Below are 21,368 nucleotides of genomic sequence, written 5' to 3'. Positions count from 1 at the left end.
TTGTACAGCACCAGTTAAGCTGATGGCCCAAGGAAATAATGAACTTTTCTATATCTTGGGGCATTGTGTGGGTGATTTTCTCCCCCCCATTCCTGGAACCGTGATGAAGATTCTCTTTGTAAGTGGCACTTATCTGATCTGTTCCTGGCTCTCAAAAGGAGTCAAGAGAAAAGGGAATGTATCAAAAAGAGACGCTGTGGAGTCACTAACTGCTTTCTGATCAGGACCATGAATAATACTGATTGGATGAGAGCCAGGATGTGTTCTGCTGACTTCATCAGGCACTTCCTCCCCCTCATCTTTGGAAAAAACTAACCCAGCCCATCCTGACCTCATCGCCACAGCCTACCACTGTGTATCTTTTCCTCTGGGTGAAAAAGTCCCACCCCCGCACCGTAAAGTCTCCACCCCCTTGCCTGGCATTTTAAGAAGGACACTGGAGCTATTTAGAGAGATCAGAGCTTAGACATATTCAAAGCACATCCAGGCTGCACTGAAAGGAAACCATCAGCAGAATACAGAAGAGAAGTGAAGGTATGTGTTATTCTGCACCTGTCTGTGCAGAGTCTTTCCCTTCCTCCCTATGGCTTAGTGTTGCAATCAGAGCAGGGGTAAATAAGGTCACACTTCTGATATTAATGATTATTTCTTAATTAATTAGCATGATGTACAGTGCTTTAGAATGTGGAATTTAACTTAGCTGTTTCTTTTCAGCTTCTGGGGAGAATTATGAAGTTGGGAACAGATGGTGCTTTCCAGTTCTCTCAGGAAAGCCTTGCTACCCCAAGTCAGGGAAAAGTGGAGCAGCTAAAGGACTGACAGCCTTTGGCACTGAACTGCACTTGGGTAGGAGCCCCCTGCACAGAGAAAAAGAAAAGAATAGTGTACATAAAAAAAGAAGAAAATAATAATATAAATAAAAAGAACAGATATAACAAATCTTCCAAAAGCAACAAAAGACCGAGAGTGCCAGCTGTGCCATTATCATTTGTCCTATTCATGAGAGGGGCTGAGGTCAGACTGCACATTTCTCTTCAGGATTCCCGTCTAAGCAGGGATGACAGAGGGGCCTCCATGGGCTCTCTAGGCTTCTTCCTCTTCCCAAACACAACCAGAGCTACAGCAAATCTTCAGAACAATTCCCAAGGGTAAATCAGACTTCACAGGTGTCAAGGGAATGGTGTATTTCAGAGACACTGAAGGGATAGGATATACATATAAATGCCCTGGCTATGGAGGTGGCAGACAGGAAGAAATAGTAAGAAACTAGGCACCACAATGCTCAGTACAGGATTGGGGCACTACAACTCCTCTCAGCAGGCAGTAAAGGGGAGAAAGGCACTAAGGCGCTTTCTCCCTGCAGACAGGAGGGGCAGTGAGGCCCGGACTTTATGCCCCTCTGATCAGCTAAATCAGCTTAGAGAAGTATCAGCACAAATGGCAAACAGCTACTGATTCCAAATCCAGAGTCAAGGCAATGGGTTCTAATGAGAAGAGGATGGAACTGGGAGTCAGGACTCCTGACTTTTAATCTCTATTCTGCCTCAGACTGTCAATGTGACCTTGGGTGAGTCACTTCACCTCCATAGGTCTTGCTTTCCCCACCTTTAAATTGGGAGTAACATTTATTTATGTATTGCTGAGGGGAGTTGTGATGCTTAAATCATTAACACTGAACATGTGACGTTCAAAGTATTCTTGTTTCTGAGGCATCTGCAGAGATGTAGCAGTGTCTGTAGAATGCAGCATCCTTTTGCTGTGTTGATTCCAGATTGGTAATGAGTTTTGTGCTACTAACACAACATGTGCTTTAGGTGCACTAACTCCAGAACTGCTCCCCGGCTTTGTTTAGCACAAGGTTATCCTGATATCATCAAGCAGGTGCACCAGGATCCAGGTAGGTGGTTCTGGGGGGTGGCAAAGCATCATGAGGCAGATAGACTAGTTACATGCTACCTAGCTCACTTGGTATTATGCAGAGGTTTGCACTTGGGATGGTGCTGCACTAAGAGCATGTCTGCACTATACTGTAACTGGGAGGGAGGGAGCCGCCCAGTCTGGATCCACAGACTCATGCTAGCCCATTAAAAATAGCTGCGTAGACACTACGGTTCAGGCTGGAGCTTGGAATCTGAAGCCTGGTGGTGGGGAGAAGAAGGTAGCTTGAGAGCCTGAGCTGCAACATCAAAGCACTGTCTACACAGCTATTTTTAGAATGCCAGCATGAACCTGTTACCACAAGTCTGTGGATCCAGACTGGGAGGCTTGCTTCCAGATGCAGTGTAGACATCCCTAAAAGTGCAGCCCATTAACCTCTGCACTGACTCCTAATTGATTTCTACAAAAGGCAGCCTAGTCAGACTGTAAATGCTTTAGGAAAGGGTCTGTCTCCTTAGGTGTTTGTGCAGACTGAGCACAGCAAGTCCTGGAGATCCTGGAGTGCACACCCTCTCTGGGCTTCACACCACTTAATACATTCCTTAAAACCTCAATCCAAACATTTTAAAAACACCCTATCGTAGCCAACCTCCTCTTTCATCCCCCCCATACTATTTTCCCCTCTCTCCTCTTTGTTTCTCTACTTAGGGCTGGTCTACAGTGGGGTGGGGTGGGGAAATCGATCCAAGATACGCAACTTCAGCTGCGCGAATAGCGTAGTTGAAGTCAAAGTATTTTGGATCGAATTACCTGGGGTCCACACGGCGCGGGATCGACGGCTGCGGCTCCCCCGTCGACTGCACTACCGCCGCTCGCTCTGTTGGAGTTCCGGAGTCAACAGTGAGCGTGTTCGGGGATCGATATATCGCATCTTAACGAGACGCGATATATCGATCCCGGATAAATCGATTGCTACCCGCCGATACAGCGGGTAGTGAAGACGTACCCTTAACTTCAGACAAGAAACTAGTTCATTCAAAACAAAACATTTGCCCATTTACCTAAATATGCCAGGTCTGCACAAATCAAGCAGATTCTAATCCGTTTAGAGTTCCGTAAGAATCTAGCCAGAGAGTAAATTTAAAGTGACAGCATCAATTAAAGTATAATATGACCTGGATTACCTTTAATGTATTTTATACAGAACGAAAGTGTCAGCACAGTAAATCCTTTCTATCTTATCACTGGATTAATTTACCAAGGGTCATGGTGGATTCTCCATCACTGGCAATTTTTAAATCACAAGTGGATATTTTTCTAAAAGATTTTCTCTAGGAATTATTTTGGAGGAGTTCTATAGCCTGCTTTATAGAAGGAGGTGAGACTAGATGATCACAATGGCCCCTTCTGGCCTCGGAATCTATTTGCTAGTCACAGGGGCCGAAGCAACAGGCATAACTAGGCCAGAGGCAGCTAGCCGAAAAAGATTATTGCTAGAAGGTCTCTGCTTCTATCCATGTAAACATTCTCATATTTTCAGAAATCCATGTGCTTTCCTAGATAGGGCTTATCATTAAGAACACTCTGATTGATTGGGTAAGGCACAGCTGAGGCCAGGGATAAGACTAACAACATACATCGGGCAAACATCAGTTACCAGCCTTCCAAGCACACTGGACATCAGAACTGCCCTACAGCTACAGATAGGGGATTATGCATTCATTTCTGTGTATTGGAGAGGTGCTGGCTGGAAGGAATAGCAAGGGTTATTGGAACAAAGGAATCAGATGACAAGAAAATTAAAGGATATGAGCTGCAGGTCAGCACTGCTAGAGTGTACAGTAGACTACATTAAAAAATGACTAACAAGCTAAGTGTAATTGGGACAGAAATTGTTTTATATTTAATTCTTCCTTTAAGTAACTCTGGTGCTTTTTCAATGGAAGATTCTCCTCTCATACGAGTCTCCAAGATTTTAATACAAAACCTTTTGGTATATAAAAACATCTCTGATTCTTTCTTTTTCCTATTCAAGCTCCGGTTCCACCTGATTCCACATAGCCGGACTCCTGCTAGGTGACTACCCAGGTTAGCTCCAATACTTAGTTCTACTGCAGGAAATTCAGACTTTGCCACAACTGGCTTATTTCCAGGGAATCCTAAATTTCCTCAGAAGAAATGGCTCAGCAGACACACTTCCACAGATACTTGCTGGAGGATTATGTCAGAGATTCTTCCTTTCAGATGAATAAAGTCTCACTTCCCTTAATGAGGTTTAAGAACCTCCATTCTCATGTGCTGCTTTAAGAGGAGGAATTGCAGCCTCCCTCTGGCTGGCAAGAGTGACATTGGTCCTATGGTGCTAATTTACATCAAGTTATGGTTATACTGCAGCATCTGCAAGAATTCAAAGAAGTCATAGCATAGCTCTGATTTCAGGCAACAGCCTGAGGACTTCTGTGTAATAAATTGGCACTAGATTTGATCAACAGTCTTGTGACTTTAGGGTAACAAAGACAGAGATGCTAGTTTGCTACAGCACTCCTGGGGACTTCAGAGGCTTATGTCAAATTCATGTCCATATTCCTGAGAATCATTGCCTGTTTGTAAAATGTTTCTGCATTTAAAAAAAAAATAAAAAAAAAGGCCTGCTATACAGCAGGGACCCATTTGTAAAATGAATTTTGTAAAGCCAGGGCCCTGAGAATCTTTCTTGGGAGATTCTGTGAACATCAGGGACTTTACCACTGAAATGTGGAAATATATGTGCATCCTCAAAACTGTTTCTCCAGGTTTTGACATCTGGAGATTTTTTAAAGTGCCTGTAACCCTCTCACATGCCCTCTTGAATCCCCCACTTTTTACAGACCTATCATGAGACATGGCAGCCTACATTCTGCTTTTATCACTGCTCCCTCTGATTCAGGGCCTGGAATAGTTCACTTGGGTCTTTCGCTTTTCTGTCAGTCAAACCCCATTTCTTAAAACAAGACTTCTTTTAATTTTCTCTCTCTGCTTTTGTTCCTGACCTGATGACTGACTAATCTGTCATCTTTGCATTCTGCCAGCCATTTTCCAGCTGCTCTTACTGGCTTTATTTAAATAGCAGAGACTGAACTCCAGCTTTATGAAATATCAGTTCTTTCAAATACTTGGGCTAGCTTTCTGCTCACTCAAGGACACCTGATGTAGACAAACAGAGGAGATGGGAAAATGAGAAAAGGTGAGAGAGCAGATGAATGATATGGCAGAAATATGTGTGACTGCAGAATAATCTTAGAATTTAGAAATTGATAAAAGATATGGAAACAACATCCTCTTGCTACTCCTCCTATTTCCTGCTATCTAGAGCAGTCAGATAGAAGACAGAAGCAAAATCCCTTAATTTTATGATGCTCTTGTCACAATGTAATGAGAATCTATTTACATGACAGTTGGACAAAAACAAAAATCATTAGTTTCTGACAGCAGCACCAGTAACGCTGGGGGTTCTGAAATCTCACATGCTGGGTACAGAGGGCCGTCACTAGCAATCTCATGAGAAGTCTCTCCACTCTGGCAATATATCCTACCTTGTTCAATTGGAAAAAAATGTCCCCAGTATGATTTTAGGTGAAAATAACTTACTTGAAGGGAGCTGTGCAAGTATATGGCACTTTACTGAATGTCCCTGTACCTAGGAATTTACCATCTAACCCAGGCAAATATGATACCTGGAACCAGATATCTGATACTTAATTATAGGCTTGATCCAGGAAACACTTGGTGAAATTTGCTGGCCTGTGTTATGCAGGATCAGAAGGACCTTAACATCTGTGGCTCAAAAATGTGGAAAAACAAAGTGTTGGAGTGCCCTTTAGTGCTATTTTGCTCCCAGAGTGGAGGACCTATTAACTGTATACTAATTCTAATCTACCTTCCTCAGTAACCTAACCTCTGCTATACCACATGCCCTTAACATTAGTATAGAGCCTCTTTATTATCCCAGTGTGACTCCTGGTTAGACAGTCAGGTTTATTACAAGTTCTTGAATTCAGTAACATTTCTGAAAATGATGATGAACTTCCCCCTGCAGTTGTTAAGCTCATGCTCTCAAGGTCAGGATTTGCAGGAGATTGCTTATATACCCTCCTTTCCCTAATCTTTTATTATTGCTATGAGGTCACTGAGCTAACTGAAGAAAAAGGAAACCTTTGCAGGGAATGGTCACAGAGATGAAAGTAGTGCTATGAGACCAGAGCAAAGCTGCACTGCCCCTGTGGGGAACAGATCTCCTCAAAGAGCGCCTCAATGCCTACACCCCTTATTCCAGGGCGTTCTACTTGTGCTAGGATAAAAACTGCCTGGCTCTATACAGGGGCAGTAATGGATGTTATCAGTCTGGACTGGAAAATTTTATATATAAAAATGCTTTAATCTGCTCAGGACTGAAGTTGTATGATAAAAGCTTTCCGCAAGGTGCTCAATGGGGCTCTCTCCTCTCTCCAGCAACTTCCCCAAACCACAAAGTAATTCTCTACTGCTATAGTGAAGAAAACTGCCTGTCTCTTGCCTTTGTTTGTGAACAGACTGGGGGAGGGGATACTGGAGAGAATGAGATAGCAGAGTAGAGCTACAGAGATCAGAGCTCATGTTGCTGCCATTAAGTCAGTCACCAAAGGAGGCTGAAAATGCTGCTCAGTAAAGGGGCAGGGAACACACAAGACTACTGAACTCCTCAGAGCCTGGATTGTCCCACTGTAAGCAGTAGCGATCTGGGCAGCTCCAAGCAGCCAGGTAAGAAAGAGGACAGGGGAAGGAGAGAAGGAAAGTAATGTATTCATTGGAAGAGCTGGATGCAGCACAGGTCTAAGTCCATTCTTCCTCTCAATCACATCAGATGAGCTAATGAACTGTGCAGGAACAGATTGTTTCCCAAGGTTACTGTTGTGGGGGACAGACCATGTAAAGATTTCTCATAAGGGCTGGAATAGAACTTTGTCTGAAGTGACAGCTGCTGAGGTAGATTAAAGGGAATGAGAGAGTGTTGTGACTACAGGGAAGTGAGTCAAGGAAAGAAATGCATGCTTGGATAAGTGAGATAGAGTGCCAGACCACAAGCTAGCATCCCAGCCAACTAACCTACTTTCAACTGTCTGCAAGAGGGGCAGGATGATAGTGGAAATAAAGTCCAGACCCTACAGAGAGTGGAGTTAAAATACTGAAAAACAGATCTAGTGCTTTAAATTGATTAGTTCTGTCCACAGCCCTATCAGACACCCTGTTGGCCCTTCAGCCTTTTCCCTCACCCAGTGCTAACCAATCCATCAGCAGGCAGCATTATCCTTTGAGTGACAGCATGTGTGTGTAGGGGGGTAAGGATGGGAGTGGTCAGGCTTCTGATTCTATGCAAAAAATTTACTAATTCCATCTGCAAACTCTCTCACACAGACTTGTGACCTAGACTGGATCCGGCAAGTTCTTGCTCAGCATGGGTGTCTCTTGGGCCCCCGAGAGCAGATACCCCAACCTAGACACTGCTACTCTTTCAGACACCTTGTTTTGGCATCTCTTGAGACACTATAGTCTGTTTTATTAGACAAATATGGGAGTCACAATTTCTTTTGTGCGAGTCTAGAGGTCTTGGCTGCCACTAAGCACCCTTGGAATCCCACAGCCTGCGGAGAAGTAAACTGGACTTGTCTCTTGCCAATGTCATCCCCAGTAGTGCCAGACAGGCACTGCTTAGTGCCAGAGCCTAGGAACTTGGTTTCTGCCATTTACCTATGGGAGGTGGCAGTGCTTAAAGTGGTCTGAAAAAAGTAGGGGGTCTATCATAACCTGGGAGCAGCAACTTTGGTAACAATGAAGTGCAGCCTTCAATGACGCAGCTCAACTTTTATTTTATTCTTTTCCCCACTCCCAGGTCTGCAACCCCCCTCCTCCCCCTGCCACTTTAAGCAGTGGGAGGTGGGTCTGGTTCCAGACTGTCAGGGGCCCTTCCAAGTTACACCAAGGCTCTTAGGCTCTCAAATTGCAAAGCCAACTCAGGGATTTAGCCACTCTCTGCAAGCCTCCTTCCCTTTGGAAATCACTGGGAGCTGTGTGGATAAAAACCCTTGTTGTTTACTTTGACAATATCAACCTCTGCTCACACTGGAGGCTCCTTGCTCACCCCCCACCCTTTTTTTTTTTTTTTTTTTTTTAAGATTCTGAGATTTCAAGGAAACACTGGAAAACAGAGGATGGAAGGAAAACCCCTGTGTCTCTACCTGCTGATGGCAGCAATCACCACTCTGCAGTGCCAGGTAAGAGGCCAACATGCCAGTGCCACTCTGGGAGATCCCTGGAGGGTCCTGGCACCCCTTGGCGCCCTAACCCTGGCCTGGTAGCACTCATCTCTTCTTGCCGGAGCCTCCATTGGTCTCTGCTGGTCAGGAGAAGGGGCAGAGTTACACAGTTATAGAAGTCAGAGACAGAAAAGCCGTAAGAGGGTCCTAAAGTTCAGCCCCGGGTCCAGGCTGCGATCATTCCCTGCAGTGAATTATCCGGGGCAGTTTTTAATTGTATCAAGCAATGCACCTTCCATCACTCTATTTGGGTGACTGTCCACAGCCAGATACCCCTGACGGTTAGAAAAGGATCCATCATGGTCAGCCTTTGCTTGATTTCCCCACATCAGTCTTACTTACACCATCCTATCATCCTCAATTACACTTGACCCTTTGAATTTATGCAGAGGGTTCCCATATCCCCTAGCCTCAGACATTGTGTGGCCTCCAAACTGTAGATCCAGACGAATTCTAACTTTCTTCGTTCTTAATCTTTCCTCATTAGCAAGCCCCTCCGCCCTTCAGTCATTTGTGTGGCTTTGTGTTACTTGGGACCAGATTAAAGAGATGTTCTTTGTGAAGTATTTCTAATTCATAGACCCTTAATGGCTCCACTCGATTTTCCCTCCACCTCTGGGCCTGGGGAAGGGCTGTTGCCTAAATTCACATGTCTGGCATTTACACAGATATAGTGCATGGTGGTTAGCACATGTAAATTGTGTGCAACTGGAAGGATCCTTAATGCACAACCCCAAGAACTTGAGCCAATTTGTGCTTGATCCCTGCTATCCTGGACTATTATAGGTGTGTCTAAGGCACTCCCCCCAATACCAGGAATGCCACATTGGTGAGGGTGGGAGTGGGTCTCAGAGCTCTCCAGGTATGCAGGGCCTAGTGAAAGGAGTCCAGATTTTGGGAGCACTTGGTAACTGAATCTCTAAGACAGCAGTCACTCAGGCTTCCTCTTTCTCTGCTTGCAGGAGTTCCTTGTGCGTCTCAAACGGGGAGCCAGATCTAAAGGTAAGAGGGGAGAGGAAACCCATTTAACTTGGGCTAAGCAGATGTGCAAGGCAAAGCAGGCTGGTGCTGAGGAAGTGAAACCAGGGCCAGGCTGATGCTCCAACTATGCCCATTCTCATAGGCTGTACTGACAGAGATTTGACCATGGAAGATATGGAGAACATACCCAGTATGCTGTAGTATCTTACACAATTCAAAAGACAAGGAAGGTCTTTCCCCTCTCCTACACACACAAAAAGAGGCTTGTGGAGCACAGAATTCTACATCCAACAGCACAGCAGGGAGAGGGACAAAGCAGCTCTGGCCTGGGAAGGGAAGAGAGCTCTGTTAACAGAGGGGCCCATTCTGCTGTCCAGGGAAGGGAGCGGAGCAGAGCCTCTATGGTCCGACAGCCCCATTTGCCTTTTCCTAAGGAGGGTTTCCTGTCTCCAATTGCAGCCACTTGCACAGATCGTTCATCCAGACAGATTTACCAGCAGAGAGAGACCTGGCTACGACTCGCAGGAGCCAGAGTAGAATATTGTGTGTGTGAGAACGGCTGGAGTAGTTGCCACAGCGTGCCTGTCAGAAGTGAGTATGAAGCAGGAGCTGGGAAGGGAAAGGGGAGCATCTGCATTTCCAGCATTCAGCCCTGTTAGACAGAAAGGGGAACTCTGCTCTCAAGGGAATGATGATTGTGCACATATAATCTGGGGTTTGCATGGATGCACTAGGATGTGCCTACTCATTGAAGCAGGAGTAAGAGTGCAGGCTGGCCCAGAGGGGTAAGTGGAAATAAGAGCCAAAGCATGTGCCAAGGTGAGTGGGGAAGATGGAGGAAAGGGGTGGAGGTGAGTACAAGCTGGACCAGCAGCAGGAAACAAGATATATGTCTGGCAACATGCCAGAGAGAAAGGGGCAGTAAGGAGTCTGACAGGAGAGGTCACAGATCATAGTTTATGGCCAAAAGGGATCAACAAATCATCTAGTCTGACCTCCTATTTATCACAGACTAGCCACACCACCCAGCACCCGCAGTTACAGCAAAAATTATACAGCCCACAAGAGAATACACTATTGTGAGCCACAGGGAGAGAATAGGAGGGATAAAAGTTCACCAATGTCTCAGGCCCCTGCAGTGGCAGAGAAATGATTAAATGAGATACACTCAAATAATCCTGGGAAGTGACCCAGGCCCACAGAGGAAAGCGAAAAAACCCAAGCTTTCTGCCAAACTGACTTGGGGGGAAATTCCTTCCCAGCCCCACATATGGGGTCAGTGATACCCTAATCATGTGAGCAGGAACCAGCCAGTCAAGCACCAGATACAGAGGTGCCACCTCAGAGCCCTGAATCACTCTGCCCAATGTCCCTTTTCTAGCTGTGGCCAGGCCTGATGCTTCAGAGGAAGGGGGAGTCCCTTTGACCCCTGCCAGTTGCCAGCTGAAACCCAGAAGCTTGAGCTTTTAGGAACATAAGACAAACTGGAAATGAACCCTAGGACTGCTGAGTCTTGCCCCTACCATCACAAGCAACCCCATCATACATCACTCGTAAATTTGTCCAACCCTCAATTAAAACTAAGTTGTTTGCCCCGATAACTCCTACTGGGAACAGTCTTTTTTCCAGCCCGAATTTGTTCATGGCCAGTTTATATCCATTTGTTTGTGCCTCCATATTGTCCTTTAGTTTAAATAGCTCTTCATCCTCCCTGGTAATTACCCCCTTTTTGATGTCTTCATACAGAGTAATCCAAGCCCCTCTCAGCCTTCTTTTTGCTAGACTAAGCAAATCAAGTCCTTCGCATCTCCTTTCCTAAGACAGGCCCTCTGTTCCCCTGATCATCCTAGTAACTCTTCTCTGCATCATGGGTGACCAGCGTTGTAAGACCTCATTTGGAATACTGGGTACAAGGATACCTTGTACAATGACATTAGTTCTTTTCTATCTCGACTGGAAATGACTTGTCTGATACATCCTAGGACTGAATTTGCCTTTTTCACAGCTGCATCACACTGGTAGATCATAGTCATCCTGTGAGGGACCCCCACAGCTAGGTCTCACTCCTCATCTGTCGCCTCCAAATGATGAGCTCCCAACTTGTAGTAGAAAATCTTATTAGACCCTTGTACTTTGTAAGGTTGAATTTCATCCCATTTCTGTCACTCCAGTCTTCGAGATCATCCAGCTCTTCCTGTATAATATTCCAATCCTCCTCAAGATGCCTCCCAACTCTATATCATCAGCAAATTTCATTAGCACATGCCCAAGTTTTGTGCCAAGGTCATTAATAATAATATTGAATAAGATTAGTCTCAATCCCTCATTGGTTTCATCTGGAGAACTCATCTGATAACTTCCTCCAGTCCGATAACTCACCTTTCAGCACAACCCACTGCCTTCTCCCCTTTAGCCAGTTCCTTATCTACCTTACAATGCTTGTACTGATCCCCATCTTCCCTGATTTAACTAACAGTTTCCCATGTGGTACCATGTCAAATTATTTACTGAAGTCCAGGTATATTAAGTTTACTGCTCTTCCCTTGTTTAAAAAAAATCAGTTATTTTCTCCAAGAAGGAAATCAGGTTAGTCTGACACAACCTATCTTTGGTAAACCCATTTTGCATTACATCGCCTTCCATTACATCCATGAATTTAATTATTTTTTCCTTCACAATTTGTTCTAAAGCCTTGAATACTACCGAGATCAGACTAACAGGTCTGTAATTACCCAATCACTTCCCCCCGCCCCTTCTTAAATATAGGCATGATGTTAAGTATTCTCCATCATATGGTACTAGCCCCAAAGAAAAAGATTTATTCAAAATCCTTGCTACCCGACTAGCAGTCTTGTGCCAGTTCTTTCCATATTCTGGGATGAAAATTACCTGGTCTCCCCCTCCGCCCCCCATCTGAGCACATTAACATCTTTAAGTTTTCCTTCCACCTCAGATGTGGTAATTTTCATTTCTAGACACTCATTTCCAACAGATGTACTGCATGTATTCACATGTGCCATATTATCATCCTTATTTAAAACTAAAGCAAAGTATTCATTTAATTTTTGGGCCATACCAGTTTCTCAGATGGGGAGATATTCATGGCTGCCTGAGGATGTGAAATCTAATGAGGTTTCCTGGCTTGTGTTTGCTTGACAGGATGTGCTGACAAGAAATGCTACAATGGGGGTCAGTGCAAGCAGGCATTATACTCCCCTCTGCACTTCATCTGCAAGTGCCGTCAAGGCTTCTCTGGGAAGCACTGTGAGATAGGTGAGTGCATGTGCAGAGAGTACAGCTACATATGGCTGGGGGAATGGCGAAGGGTTTGGCTACCCAGAGCTGTGGGAAGAGCTACCCAGAGGTTGCTGCAATATAACAGGCCCTGAGCTATGCTGTCTCTATTTCAGAGCTAATATTACAGGGGATCTTAGGCTGCATCTGGGGGGAAGGATACCTGTGCTGCGGCCTGACCATAGATAAATACTGTCTAGCCTCGGGGCTGAAGACCCTTTGCTTCACGTGGGGTCTGGACTGTTGAGGCATTTACGCTGGGCTAGTGACTGTGGTACCTAGGGTCCCTCCATAAGGGAACAGCTCTCAGAAGCTCACGGGAGGGAAGCAGAGTCCATGTGGGACCAGTTTGAAGCTACCATTTTGCTTCCCTGTTGCTTAGATACCGAAGTCACATGTTACAAAGACTTGGGAGTAACATACAGGGGGACCTGGAGCATGACGGAGAGTGGGAATGAGTGCTTAAACTGGAATATCAGTGCTTTGGCTCAGAAAAAGTACAATGGGCGGAGACCAGATGCTGCTCAACTGGGACTTGGCAATCACAACTACTGCAGGTGAGAGGCAGGGGAAAGGAGCTACCATTGTAGTGATGGGGGTATACAATGTGTGGTGCTGTGTGTATGTGCAGGGGGGAGAATCACAGTGCTATGTATAGCATGAGGTGGAGGAAGACTGTATGCAGTGTAGGGGACCTAGCACAGGGTGACTGGCCCCTTTAAGAGGAAGCAGGGTCCAGTGCAGCTCTGACTGGTTAGATGCCTCCCAACTGGGTTTAAGAGAAGGCATCTAGGCCTATAAAGGGGGCAGGTGAGAGTTACCTGAGAATAGAAGGGAGACAGATGGAGCAGCAGAGAGTTGTCTGAGGAGAAGAGATGAAGCAGAGCAGTAATTGTGAGTTGCCAGCAATAAGTGCTGAGGTAAGCTGTTGAGAGGACTAGCTATTGCTTCGGAACCCTGCCAAGTTGCAGGAAGTTTTGTGAAGAAACCCCTAGGAATGAGAAGAATCAGCTTAGTCGGTGTAAGCTGGGCTCAGAAGCAAGAGGCTGCGGATGGTCCACAGGAGCAGTGGTAGGACTCACTGGTGATGAAGTGTGAGGGCGTATAACACTGTGGGGAGGCCCTCTCATGGGTGACCTGACGTGGGGTTACTGGAGAACACTGATGGGAGAGAAGTGTGTCTTGGAACTCTCAGGGTGGTGGCCTGGAGATGGGTCCTGAAGCAGGCTCACAATGAACTGGAACAGAGTAACTAATGGTTCTCGGGTGGGTGACCTGGGAATGGTGACCTTGGCACATGACTGAAGAGCTGCTGTAACCTTGTTTTGTTTTGGGAGGAACTGTGTTTAGCATAAGGGGTCTGTGGCACTTCATGTGAATAAAAGGGTTTGAATTTGGTACTGAAAAAGACAATCATTCTTTGCATGAGCAGATGAAGGGGAAACTAAGGAAGGTCACACCTGATCTGCTGAGGTTGCCCATGACAGAGTTTCCCTGTAACAGTACCATGACGAAGCGGGGACTGTATGTGGAAAGGGGTCAGGAAGCTACTATCTTCCTGGGCCCTACATTCTGGCTCTCCCACAGGGGATTTCACTCTGCTTCAAGCTGCATATCTAATCAGCCCCTTTGTTCCTTTCTCACACCCTTGCCTCTGTACCTGAAACCCCCTTCCTGAGCCAATCTACCTAACCACAATCTGCCTCTCCAAAACCTCCTTAAATAACCCAATCCCTAGTGCTCTCAGCTTCAGCACTGCACACGCGCAAGCTACAAACAACACTCTACTACTCCTGCCTTCCATGTAACAATCAACATTCCTCAAGTTACTCAGTTAGACTGCAAGGGCTGGACTGTGCATTGGTATGGAGTTATATACACAATGTTACCATCTCTCTCAGGAACCCAGATGAGGACTCCAAACCCTGGTGCCATGTCTACAAAGGGGGGCAGTATACCTGGGAATACTGCAGCACACCTGCTTGCTTTAAAGGTATGTGGAGGGGCAGAGGGGATACCTGCTGTGGAGACTAGATTTTTAAGGGTTCCCTGGGCCCACAAACATTTCCATAGTCTGCAGAATTGAGCACTTTAAACTACATTTAAGCTTCTAACCTTTCTGGCTGAAAAGGCACAGACGTCAGCAGTCTTACTGATGTAGTGGTGATTATTAGTTGATGCACTATATAAACAGCTGAGGTGGTGATGCTGGGAACAGTTAGCAGCTGGTACTAATCAGTTAATCTGCAGATTTCTTGTTGCAGGAAAGGACGACTGTTTTTCTGGGACGGGCATAGAGTACCGGGGCAGCCACAGCACTACCAGCTCCGGTGCCGCCTGTCTGAGATGGGACTCCAAAATCATTGCCAACAAATTCTACACAGCTTGGCTGGTCAATGCCCAACAGCTGGGTCTCGGGAGCCACAATTTCTGCCGGTAGGTAGGGAGTTAATTCACAGTTTGCACCCATTCTCCCTAAGGTGCAGCTCTGACCTGTCATGTGAATTAGGACATAGGGGATACACAGTACTGCAGGGAACATGCAGCCTGGCATAGAGTGATTATCTATGTGATGTCACTCCATGCACGCAGTTTTCTGCAGATACTACTAGGCACAGCTCTGGTATCCTCCAGTGAAAGCTCACAAGGTGGCCTTGTCCCTAAGTTACACTCGAAGGATACAGACAGTTTTTGGAAAACAATGCTTTTTTTCCATTGTCCCCTCCCCCACCGGGCTCTCTACAGGTCCAATGGGAGTGTGAGCAGCTGAAACATCTGTCCCTTTTTTGTGTTCCAGAAACCCTGACAAGGACTCCAGGCCATGGTGCCACGTGCTGGAGGCAGGCCAGCCAAAGTGGGAATACTGCGACGTGCCTGTCTGCTGTAAGAGACATCCCCACACTTGCTCTCCCTGTCTTCTCTTCCTTTGAATCCCCACTGCTATGCTTCTTGCTACTGTCACACTCAAGCCCCTTTCAGTAAGTAAGTGCTGGATTGCAGCTGTGGCAGAGCAGCAGGGGAGTCTGTGGCTCCACACAGGTGTCTCTTCCAGACTTGCAAGGAAGGCAGCAGAATGGGGGGCACAGGCAGGGCTTCCTTGCTCTCTTTCCTGCCCGTGTGCCAGGTTTCCAGGGGGTAACAGAAATCCGGTCATCAACAGCATTGTGTTCAGTGCTACTTCAGCAGATGCTAAGCACATGGAGACTTTTTAGCCCATGAGAGAGCAGAATAAGGACCACAGCACAAAGCCTATTTCTGTGTTTGTCATCCACAGCCACGTGTGGCCTACGGCAGCACAAAGTGGCCCAGTTCCGAATTAAAGGCGGCCTCTATGCAGACATCACCTCCCACCCGTGGCAGGCTGCCATTTTTGCCAGGTTTCAGCGAGTGACTGGGGAGCATTTCCTGTGTGGAGGAATCCTGATCAACTCCTGCTGGGTCCTGTCAGCTGCCCATTGTTTCCAGGAGAGGTGAGAGAAGAATCCAGTTAGCGCCTCTGCCACAGGGACTAGATACTGGGTCTCCCTATTGCAGTAATATGAGATCTCAGTGCCCTGACTACCGAGACACTGAGCCACGGTGGGAACTGCTGCATGCAGAGGGAGGCGAGATGAGTAACTGTGCCCTTCAGAACCTCTTACTCCCTACATTACTTTCCCAGCTATGGAATAAGATCCTCCTCCCCACCACCACCCTTGAGGATGTAGGACAGCTTAAATAGATACAAAGGTCCCCTCATCACCTCTCTCACTGCTGCAGCTAGGAAGGCACTCCCCTGCAGCAGTAGCACTGTGAAGGAAGGTGAGGCTGTGGTCTCTGGGTAGGCCTACTGTACTTAAGAACTATAGTGTAGGAATAGTGGGGTTTAACCTCCGCAACTGCCTGACAATGTCATTCTCTGTGAGTTAACCCTGCATCTGCTAAGCTAGGCTCAAATCTGGGGAATGGGAGGGATGTTGCAGTGACTGCTTTCTACAGAACATTAACTACACAGTCATGGAGACCCCTATCCCACTGTGCATGGCTCCATCGAGACCCCATCTGGAACCCTGCACGCTACTCTAGTTACTGAGTTTAAGAAAAGATTATCTGATTTTTTTTTTTTTTTCCTGAGAGAGAATACAAAGGAAGCATCTGGAGTTATCAGAAGTCCTACAGTAAAGAGATGGTCAAGATGAACATGACCAGCATCAAAAAAGGAGATTGAGAGGCAAACAAGCTGTGGGACATAAGATACCTCAAGGAGACTAAGACTAAATCTGTTATACAGGGCAATGAGAATAGAACCTGGGGCAGCCTGAGACATGACTGGGTGGGGAGAGAGAAGGGGAAAGCAGATGAGCTTTTCCACTGTATGCAATAGTCAGTGCTATGAGGGAGACAAGGATGCCCTGAATATAAATCCAGACTGACTAGGTATGTAAGGAGTAACAATTCTACATGAGAGAAAGTTGAGCTCCTGCTGGGCAGCTGACACCTTCAAAGGATGGGTCTCTGGAGTTGAAGCTGGGAGACACTCAAAGCTCTTTCATTGTCCAGGTTTAGTGTCAACCGTCTAAAGATTGTACTGGGGAGGACCTATCGAATGATCCCTGAGGAGAACGAGCAGCAATTTCAAGTGGAGAAATACATCCTGCATAGCAAATTTGACCCAGAAACTTATGACAATGATATCGGTAAGAACTTTCCTAGCCACAGGTTCAAAAACTGCACCACCAGCCAAAGCCTGTTCTTATACATTTTCTTTTCAGTTCTGTTACAGCTGAAGTCTGGGTCAGAACAGTGTGCTATTGAAACTGACACTGTCCGCACGGTCTGCCTCCCAGAGCCAGGACTTCGGCTGCCTGACTGGACGGAATGTGAGATCTCTGGCTACGGCAAGCATGAGGAATGTAAGGAGATGATGTACCCTATGTAAGGGATTCTTCCACAGGGCTCCTGTCCCTCACCTTCATATTTTAAAAGAACTAAGTGGTCCCTGGAATCACTACTACTGTAGTTAGCATTACAGTGACTGTACACATCAGTTCTGCCCAGAGTTATACCTGTAGCACCCTTGTGAGCTCCCCTCACGTGGGCTACAACCGTCCCTTGTCTGAAACCTACAGACAATTGGAAGTATCTTGGGAGGTGCAAGACTCCAGCACAACGAATGAGCTAGGTGGAACGTGGCAGCCGTAACTCTGCATTTCCTCTTCTCTTTTGTATGTAGAAAGATTCTCTCACTCTCATTCGGCTGGAAATAATTCTCCTGTCAAGGATTATTGCACAGTTGCAGATAGCACCTCTATATTCTAGTAAGGCACACTATCTGTATGATGCTGAGTAAGAGAACATGAACAAGAGAAACAGCAATAAGAACAGATGTTTAGAAGCCAACTAAACCACACCTAGATTATTTCTAGTTGGCTTTAAAAAAAAAAAGTGTTTATCCATCTAGATATGCAAATAGCTGTCTGATGAAAATAAGTGTTCTTTTGGCATCTTCTTCCTCTCTCCCCTGGCTCCTTCCTATTGCCTGTTATCCCTACTCTTGCATCTTTTCTCTTAATAAATTGCATGTCCTTCAAAGTAAGGGCTGACTGTTGTTGCAGGATCCAGCAAGTGGAGCCCAGATTGTGACTGGGGCCTCCTCCTGCTGCTGTAGTTATATCTCCAAGCGTATATCAGTGTACTTTTAAGACAGAGAGTTAAGTGACAAAGTGTTAAAGGAAGCTAATCCTTAATCATCCTTTGATGAAACCTCATTTGAAATCAAGTTTTATGTTTCTGAAAAATCACTTGACAGATAACTATTCTGCCAAGTTTCAGCCCAATGAAGCTTGAAATGACCAAGATATTAACCTCCCAAAACAAAAGCTTTGTCCCTTCTGAGTTCAGTAGAGCCATAATGCATTCCTATCTAGTTACACAGTTACATAGGCTCAAGTCTGCATGTACACAAATAGGACATCTGGTTTCCATTAGAGCAAGTCAAATCCCCTAAAGCCATAACCCCTTTCAGAGAGTTCACAATACCCTCCCCCACCTCTTTTCCTCCCCACTCCTAACTTTACACAAGTAACAAGCCATTTTACCGAACAAAAACTTTGGCTGAAATGGAAGGCTTTTAGTCGACGTAATTTAGGACACTACAGCCAGCTGAGAGAAGCCATATCTTGTCCCACCTAGGTCCGAAGCAGTTTCCCAGTGCCAAAACAAAACTGATGGATTTTAAAAGTGACTCAAGTAGATAAGAGTTGAGATTTTTCTGTACCTACTTTAGAAACTTTGCTCTCCCTGATGATAGTTCTGGAATGGGGAGAGGGAAGGTGACTTGCAAAACCCCAGAGGTATCTGGGGACAGGTGGGGTAGTTCTCCAGGAATAGAAACTGTGTAGGCTCTCCCCCTGCATAAACTCGTGTGTGTGGGGTGGTGACAGCAGGATCCACAGGGACTGGAGCAGCTGCCATTGCGCCAGGGAGTGGGATCTGGAGGGATTGGAATGGGCCTGGGAGCAGATATGTGAACCCCCAGGACCCTCCTTCCAGCCAGAAACCAGCTGTTGCCCCCCCACACACACACACACCTCATTAGGTCTCAATATCTCCTGAGTCCCCTTCCTATCCCTTCACCTATCCATTTACAAGGAACTTCTGCTTCCCCCCTCCAACCAAATACATCCATTTCCCTTGCAGTTTCTCCTTTCTACTCGGAGCGGCTGAAGGAAGGTCATGTCAGACTGTTTCCAGCTAGTCGCTGCACATCACAGCACCTGAACAAGACAATCACTGAGAACATGCTGTGTGCAGGGGACACCCGGCAACTGGATGATGCCTGCAAGGTAAACCTACCTCTGTCCCTACCTGTTCCCTCTAGTTTCCTCCAGAAAATAGTTGCTAACAAAGCACTATTCTCCAATAAATCAGAGCAAATGCAGCCCTGCATCAGCCTATGGTGGGCTCTGGAGCAAGACTGTCCCTTGCTGATGCTGCAAGCTTCGCAGCAACTAGGAAAAGAGGCCACATTTAACCAAAATAAACCTAGGACAATGGGCATTGAAAACCCAAAGTGCAGGAAATGTTACCAATAGCTGGGCAGGAAACCCCACCTGGTGCAGGGTTTCCTGTAACTTTCCTTTACAGAAACAGAACATGAGGTGTTCATCGGGGGGGGTGGGGGTCTGTGATAGGATAGGGTACTGCCCAACAGATATGGGAATGGACTAACAGGCAAAGAGGAGAGTAGCATCAGAATTGGGGGGCACAAATAGTGAAAGTTCCTGAAACAAAGCCCCACATATCAGCATCCGTGATTCCCTAATGAGTATGTTCTCTACATACCTCAGCATTATACAGTGTCACCAGTTTACACAGTTTGGGGCGGGGAGGGGGAAACCTGACCAAGATTCTTCTAGGATTATTGTACTTTAAAGATTCCTCATGTGAGTTTCAAAGGGATGATGCTGGGAAGTGTTTCAGGATCTCACTTTTTCCTTGGTATAGCAGAAGGGGTGTAGGATGCTATCCTAGTAAACACAGATCCTAATTTTTCAGAGGGGCTTTCAGCGACTGTACTTGAAGCATGGCACCTTTGAAGATCAGGCCCTATGCAAAGCCTAAGCTTGGCAGTGCAGAGGAAGTATCTATGGGGAATCTAATATGGGAAGGCTTAGCATCCAGTCAACAAATAAAGAAAGCGAATAAACCTCTTACTAACCTGCTTTCTTCTTGTAGGGTGACTCCGGAGGGCCTCTGGTCTGTATGAAGGATAATCGTATGCATCTGATTGGGATCATCAGCTGGGGAATAGGCTGTGGACGGAAAGACACACCAGGCATCTATACAAATGTGACTCGTTACCTTGACTGGATTCAGGACAACATGAAACCCTGAAGGAGGAAAATGAACCACTCAAGGCCTTTCAGTCATGCTGCCATCCCTCCCTTACAGGAGGTACTAAGGATGCTGACAGGAGCTGCTGTTTACACAGATGCCCTATGATCACTCACCTGTAGGGTGCAGCAGAGTGGAGGGCGGGGCATACACTTTTTAGGTACTTTCTCTCTCTTTAGAGATTATTAGAAGTCATGGGTTTTGTTTGTTTGCACACCAGGTTATACAGGCACAATGAAAAGCAAGTTCTACCCCCACGAGGACTAACAGCAGAGTCTATGCATCCCACAGCAGTAGTGAGAGTATATAGAAGGCAAAAAGGGCACAAGTCTAAACTCTAGAAGCCATCTTCTCTCTCTCTCTCTCTCTCTGAGGGTAAGGTTATGACACTTGCACTATACTCCAAAGTATGTATAGAGAAACACGACTGTAGCTGCACTGTAGAGCTTGGACCATGTCCCATTTCCACCCCCACCTCAGGGTATGGGCTGCTGTTTAAATCCACTCCCACTTCCATATTTTCTTAAAATAAAAATACTGAGATTATTTAGCACTAGCCCCACCTCCCCAAGGTGCCCTTGAAAATCGAGAGAGGGGCAGACACAGTGAAAGGAGATCATAGCTTAGGATGCAAAGAGAGAAACCAAGTTTTGTGATCTCAGGTGAAATAGCCAAAGGTGAACACACACTGAAAAACAAAGGATGAGAGCATGTTCTACCACCACCCTGGTTCCGTGCAGTGGGATTCCTAGAATAAGTGAGTACTCTGCCTGATGTCAGTTCACTCATAGGCACAAACATATTGTGAGTCCATCCACTTGCTCAGAACAATGTGACACTTATCTCCTGCAGCATTTTTAAAGATTATTTTTATACTATGCAGATAAATACACGAAAGTTTAAATGTCAGTTTTGTTTTTTTGTATGACAGTATAATTCCTACCACTATGCTGACTTTCTGGCAAGCCTAGGCTTATCTCTAGGAATATTAAACTATATTGGTCTTCTGAA

General features: G+C 46.0%; 1 protein-coding gene across 3 annotated transcripts; it reads left to right on the top strand.

The window, feature by feature from the left end:
* The first annotated feature begins 399 nt into the window (after positions 1-399).
* Positions 400-21,368, top strand: PLAT (plasminogen activator, tissue type). 3 transcript variants are annotated; one of them, XM_034762050.1, is made up of 15 exons: positions 422-534; positions 3,914-3,966; positions 8,067-8,165; positions 9,170-9,209; positions 9,648-9,779; positions 12,348-12,461; positions 12,865-13,039; positions 14,384-14,475; positions 14,747-14,918; positions 15,280-15,365; positions 15,757-15,952; positions 17,022-17,158; positions 17,234-17,374; positions 19,161-19,306; positions 20,199-21,368. In XM_034762050.1, exons 3-15 carry the CDS (start codon positions 8,103-8,105, stop codon positions 20,355-20,357), a joined length of 1,653 nt encoding a protein of 550 aa, XP_034617941.1. In that variant the 5' UTR covers positions 422-534; positions 3,914-3,966; positions 8,067-8,102; the 3' UTR covers positions 20,358-21,368. The 3 variants fall into 3 exon arrangements, with proteins under 3 accessions (XP_034617940.1, XP_034617941.1, XP_034617942.1); XM_034762049.1 differs by lacking the exon at positions 3,914-3,966 and having other exon boundaries at positions 400-534; XM_034762051.1 differs by lacking the exons at positions 422-534; positions 3,914-3,966 and adding an exon at positions 6,508-6,654.

Source organism: Trachemys scripta, chromosome 2 (genome assembly GCF_013100865.1).
Source record: "Trachemys scripta elegans isolate TJP31775 chromosome 2, CAS_Tse_1.0, whole genome shotgun sequence".
Taxonomy (NCBI): Eukaryota; Metazoa; Chordata; order Testudines; family Emydidae; genus Trachemys; species Trachemys scripta.
Note: the sequence above shows the minus strand (reverse complement) of the source record. Positions and strands in the feature narration are given on the sequence as shown.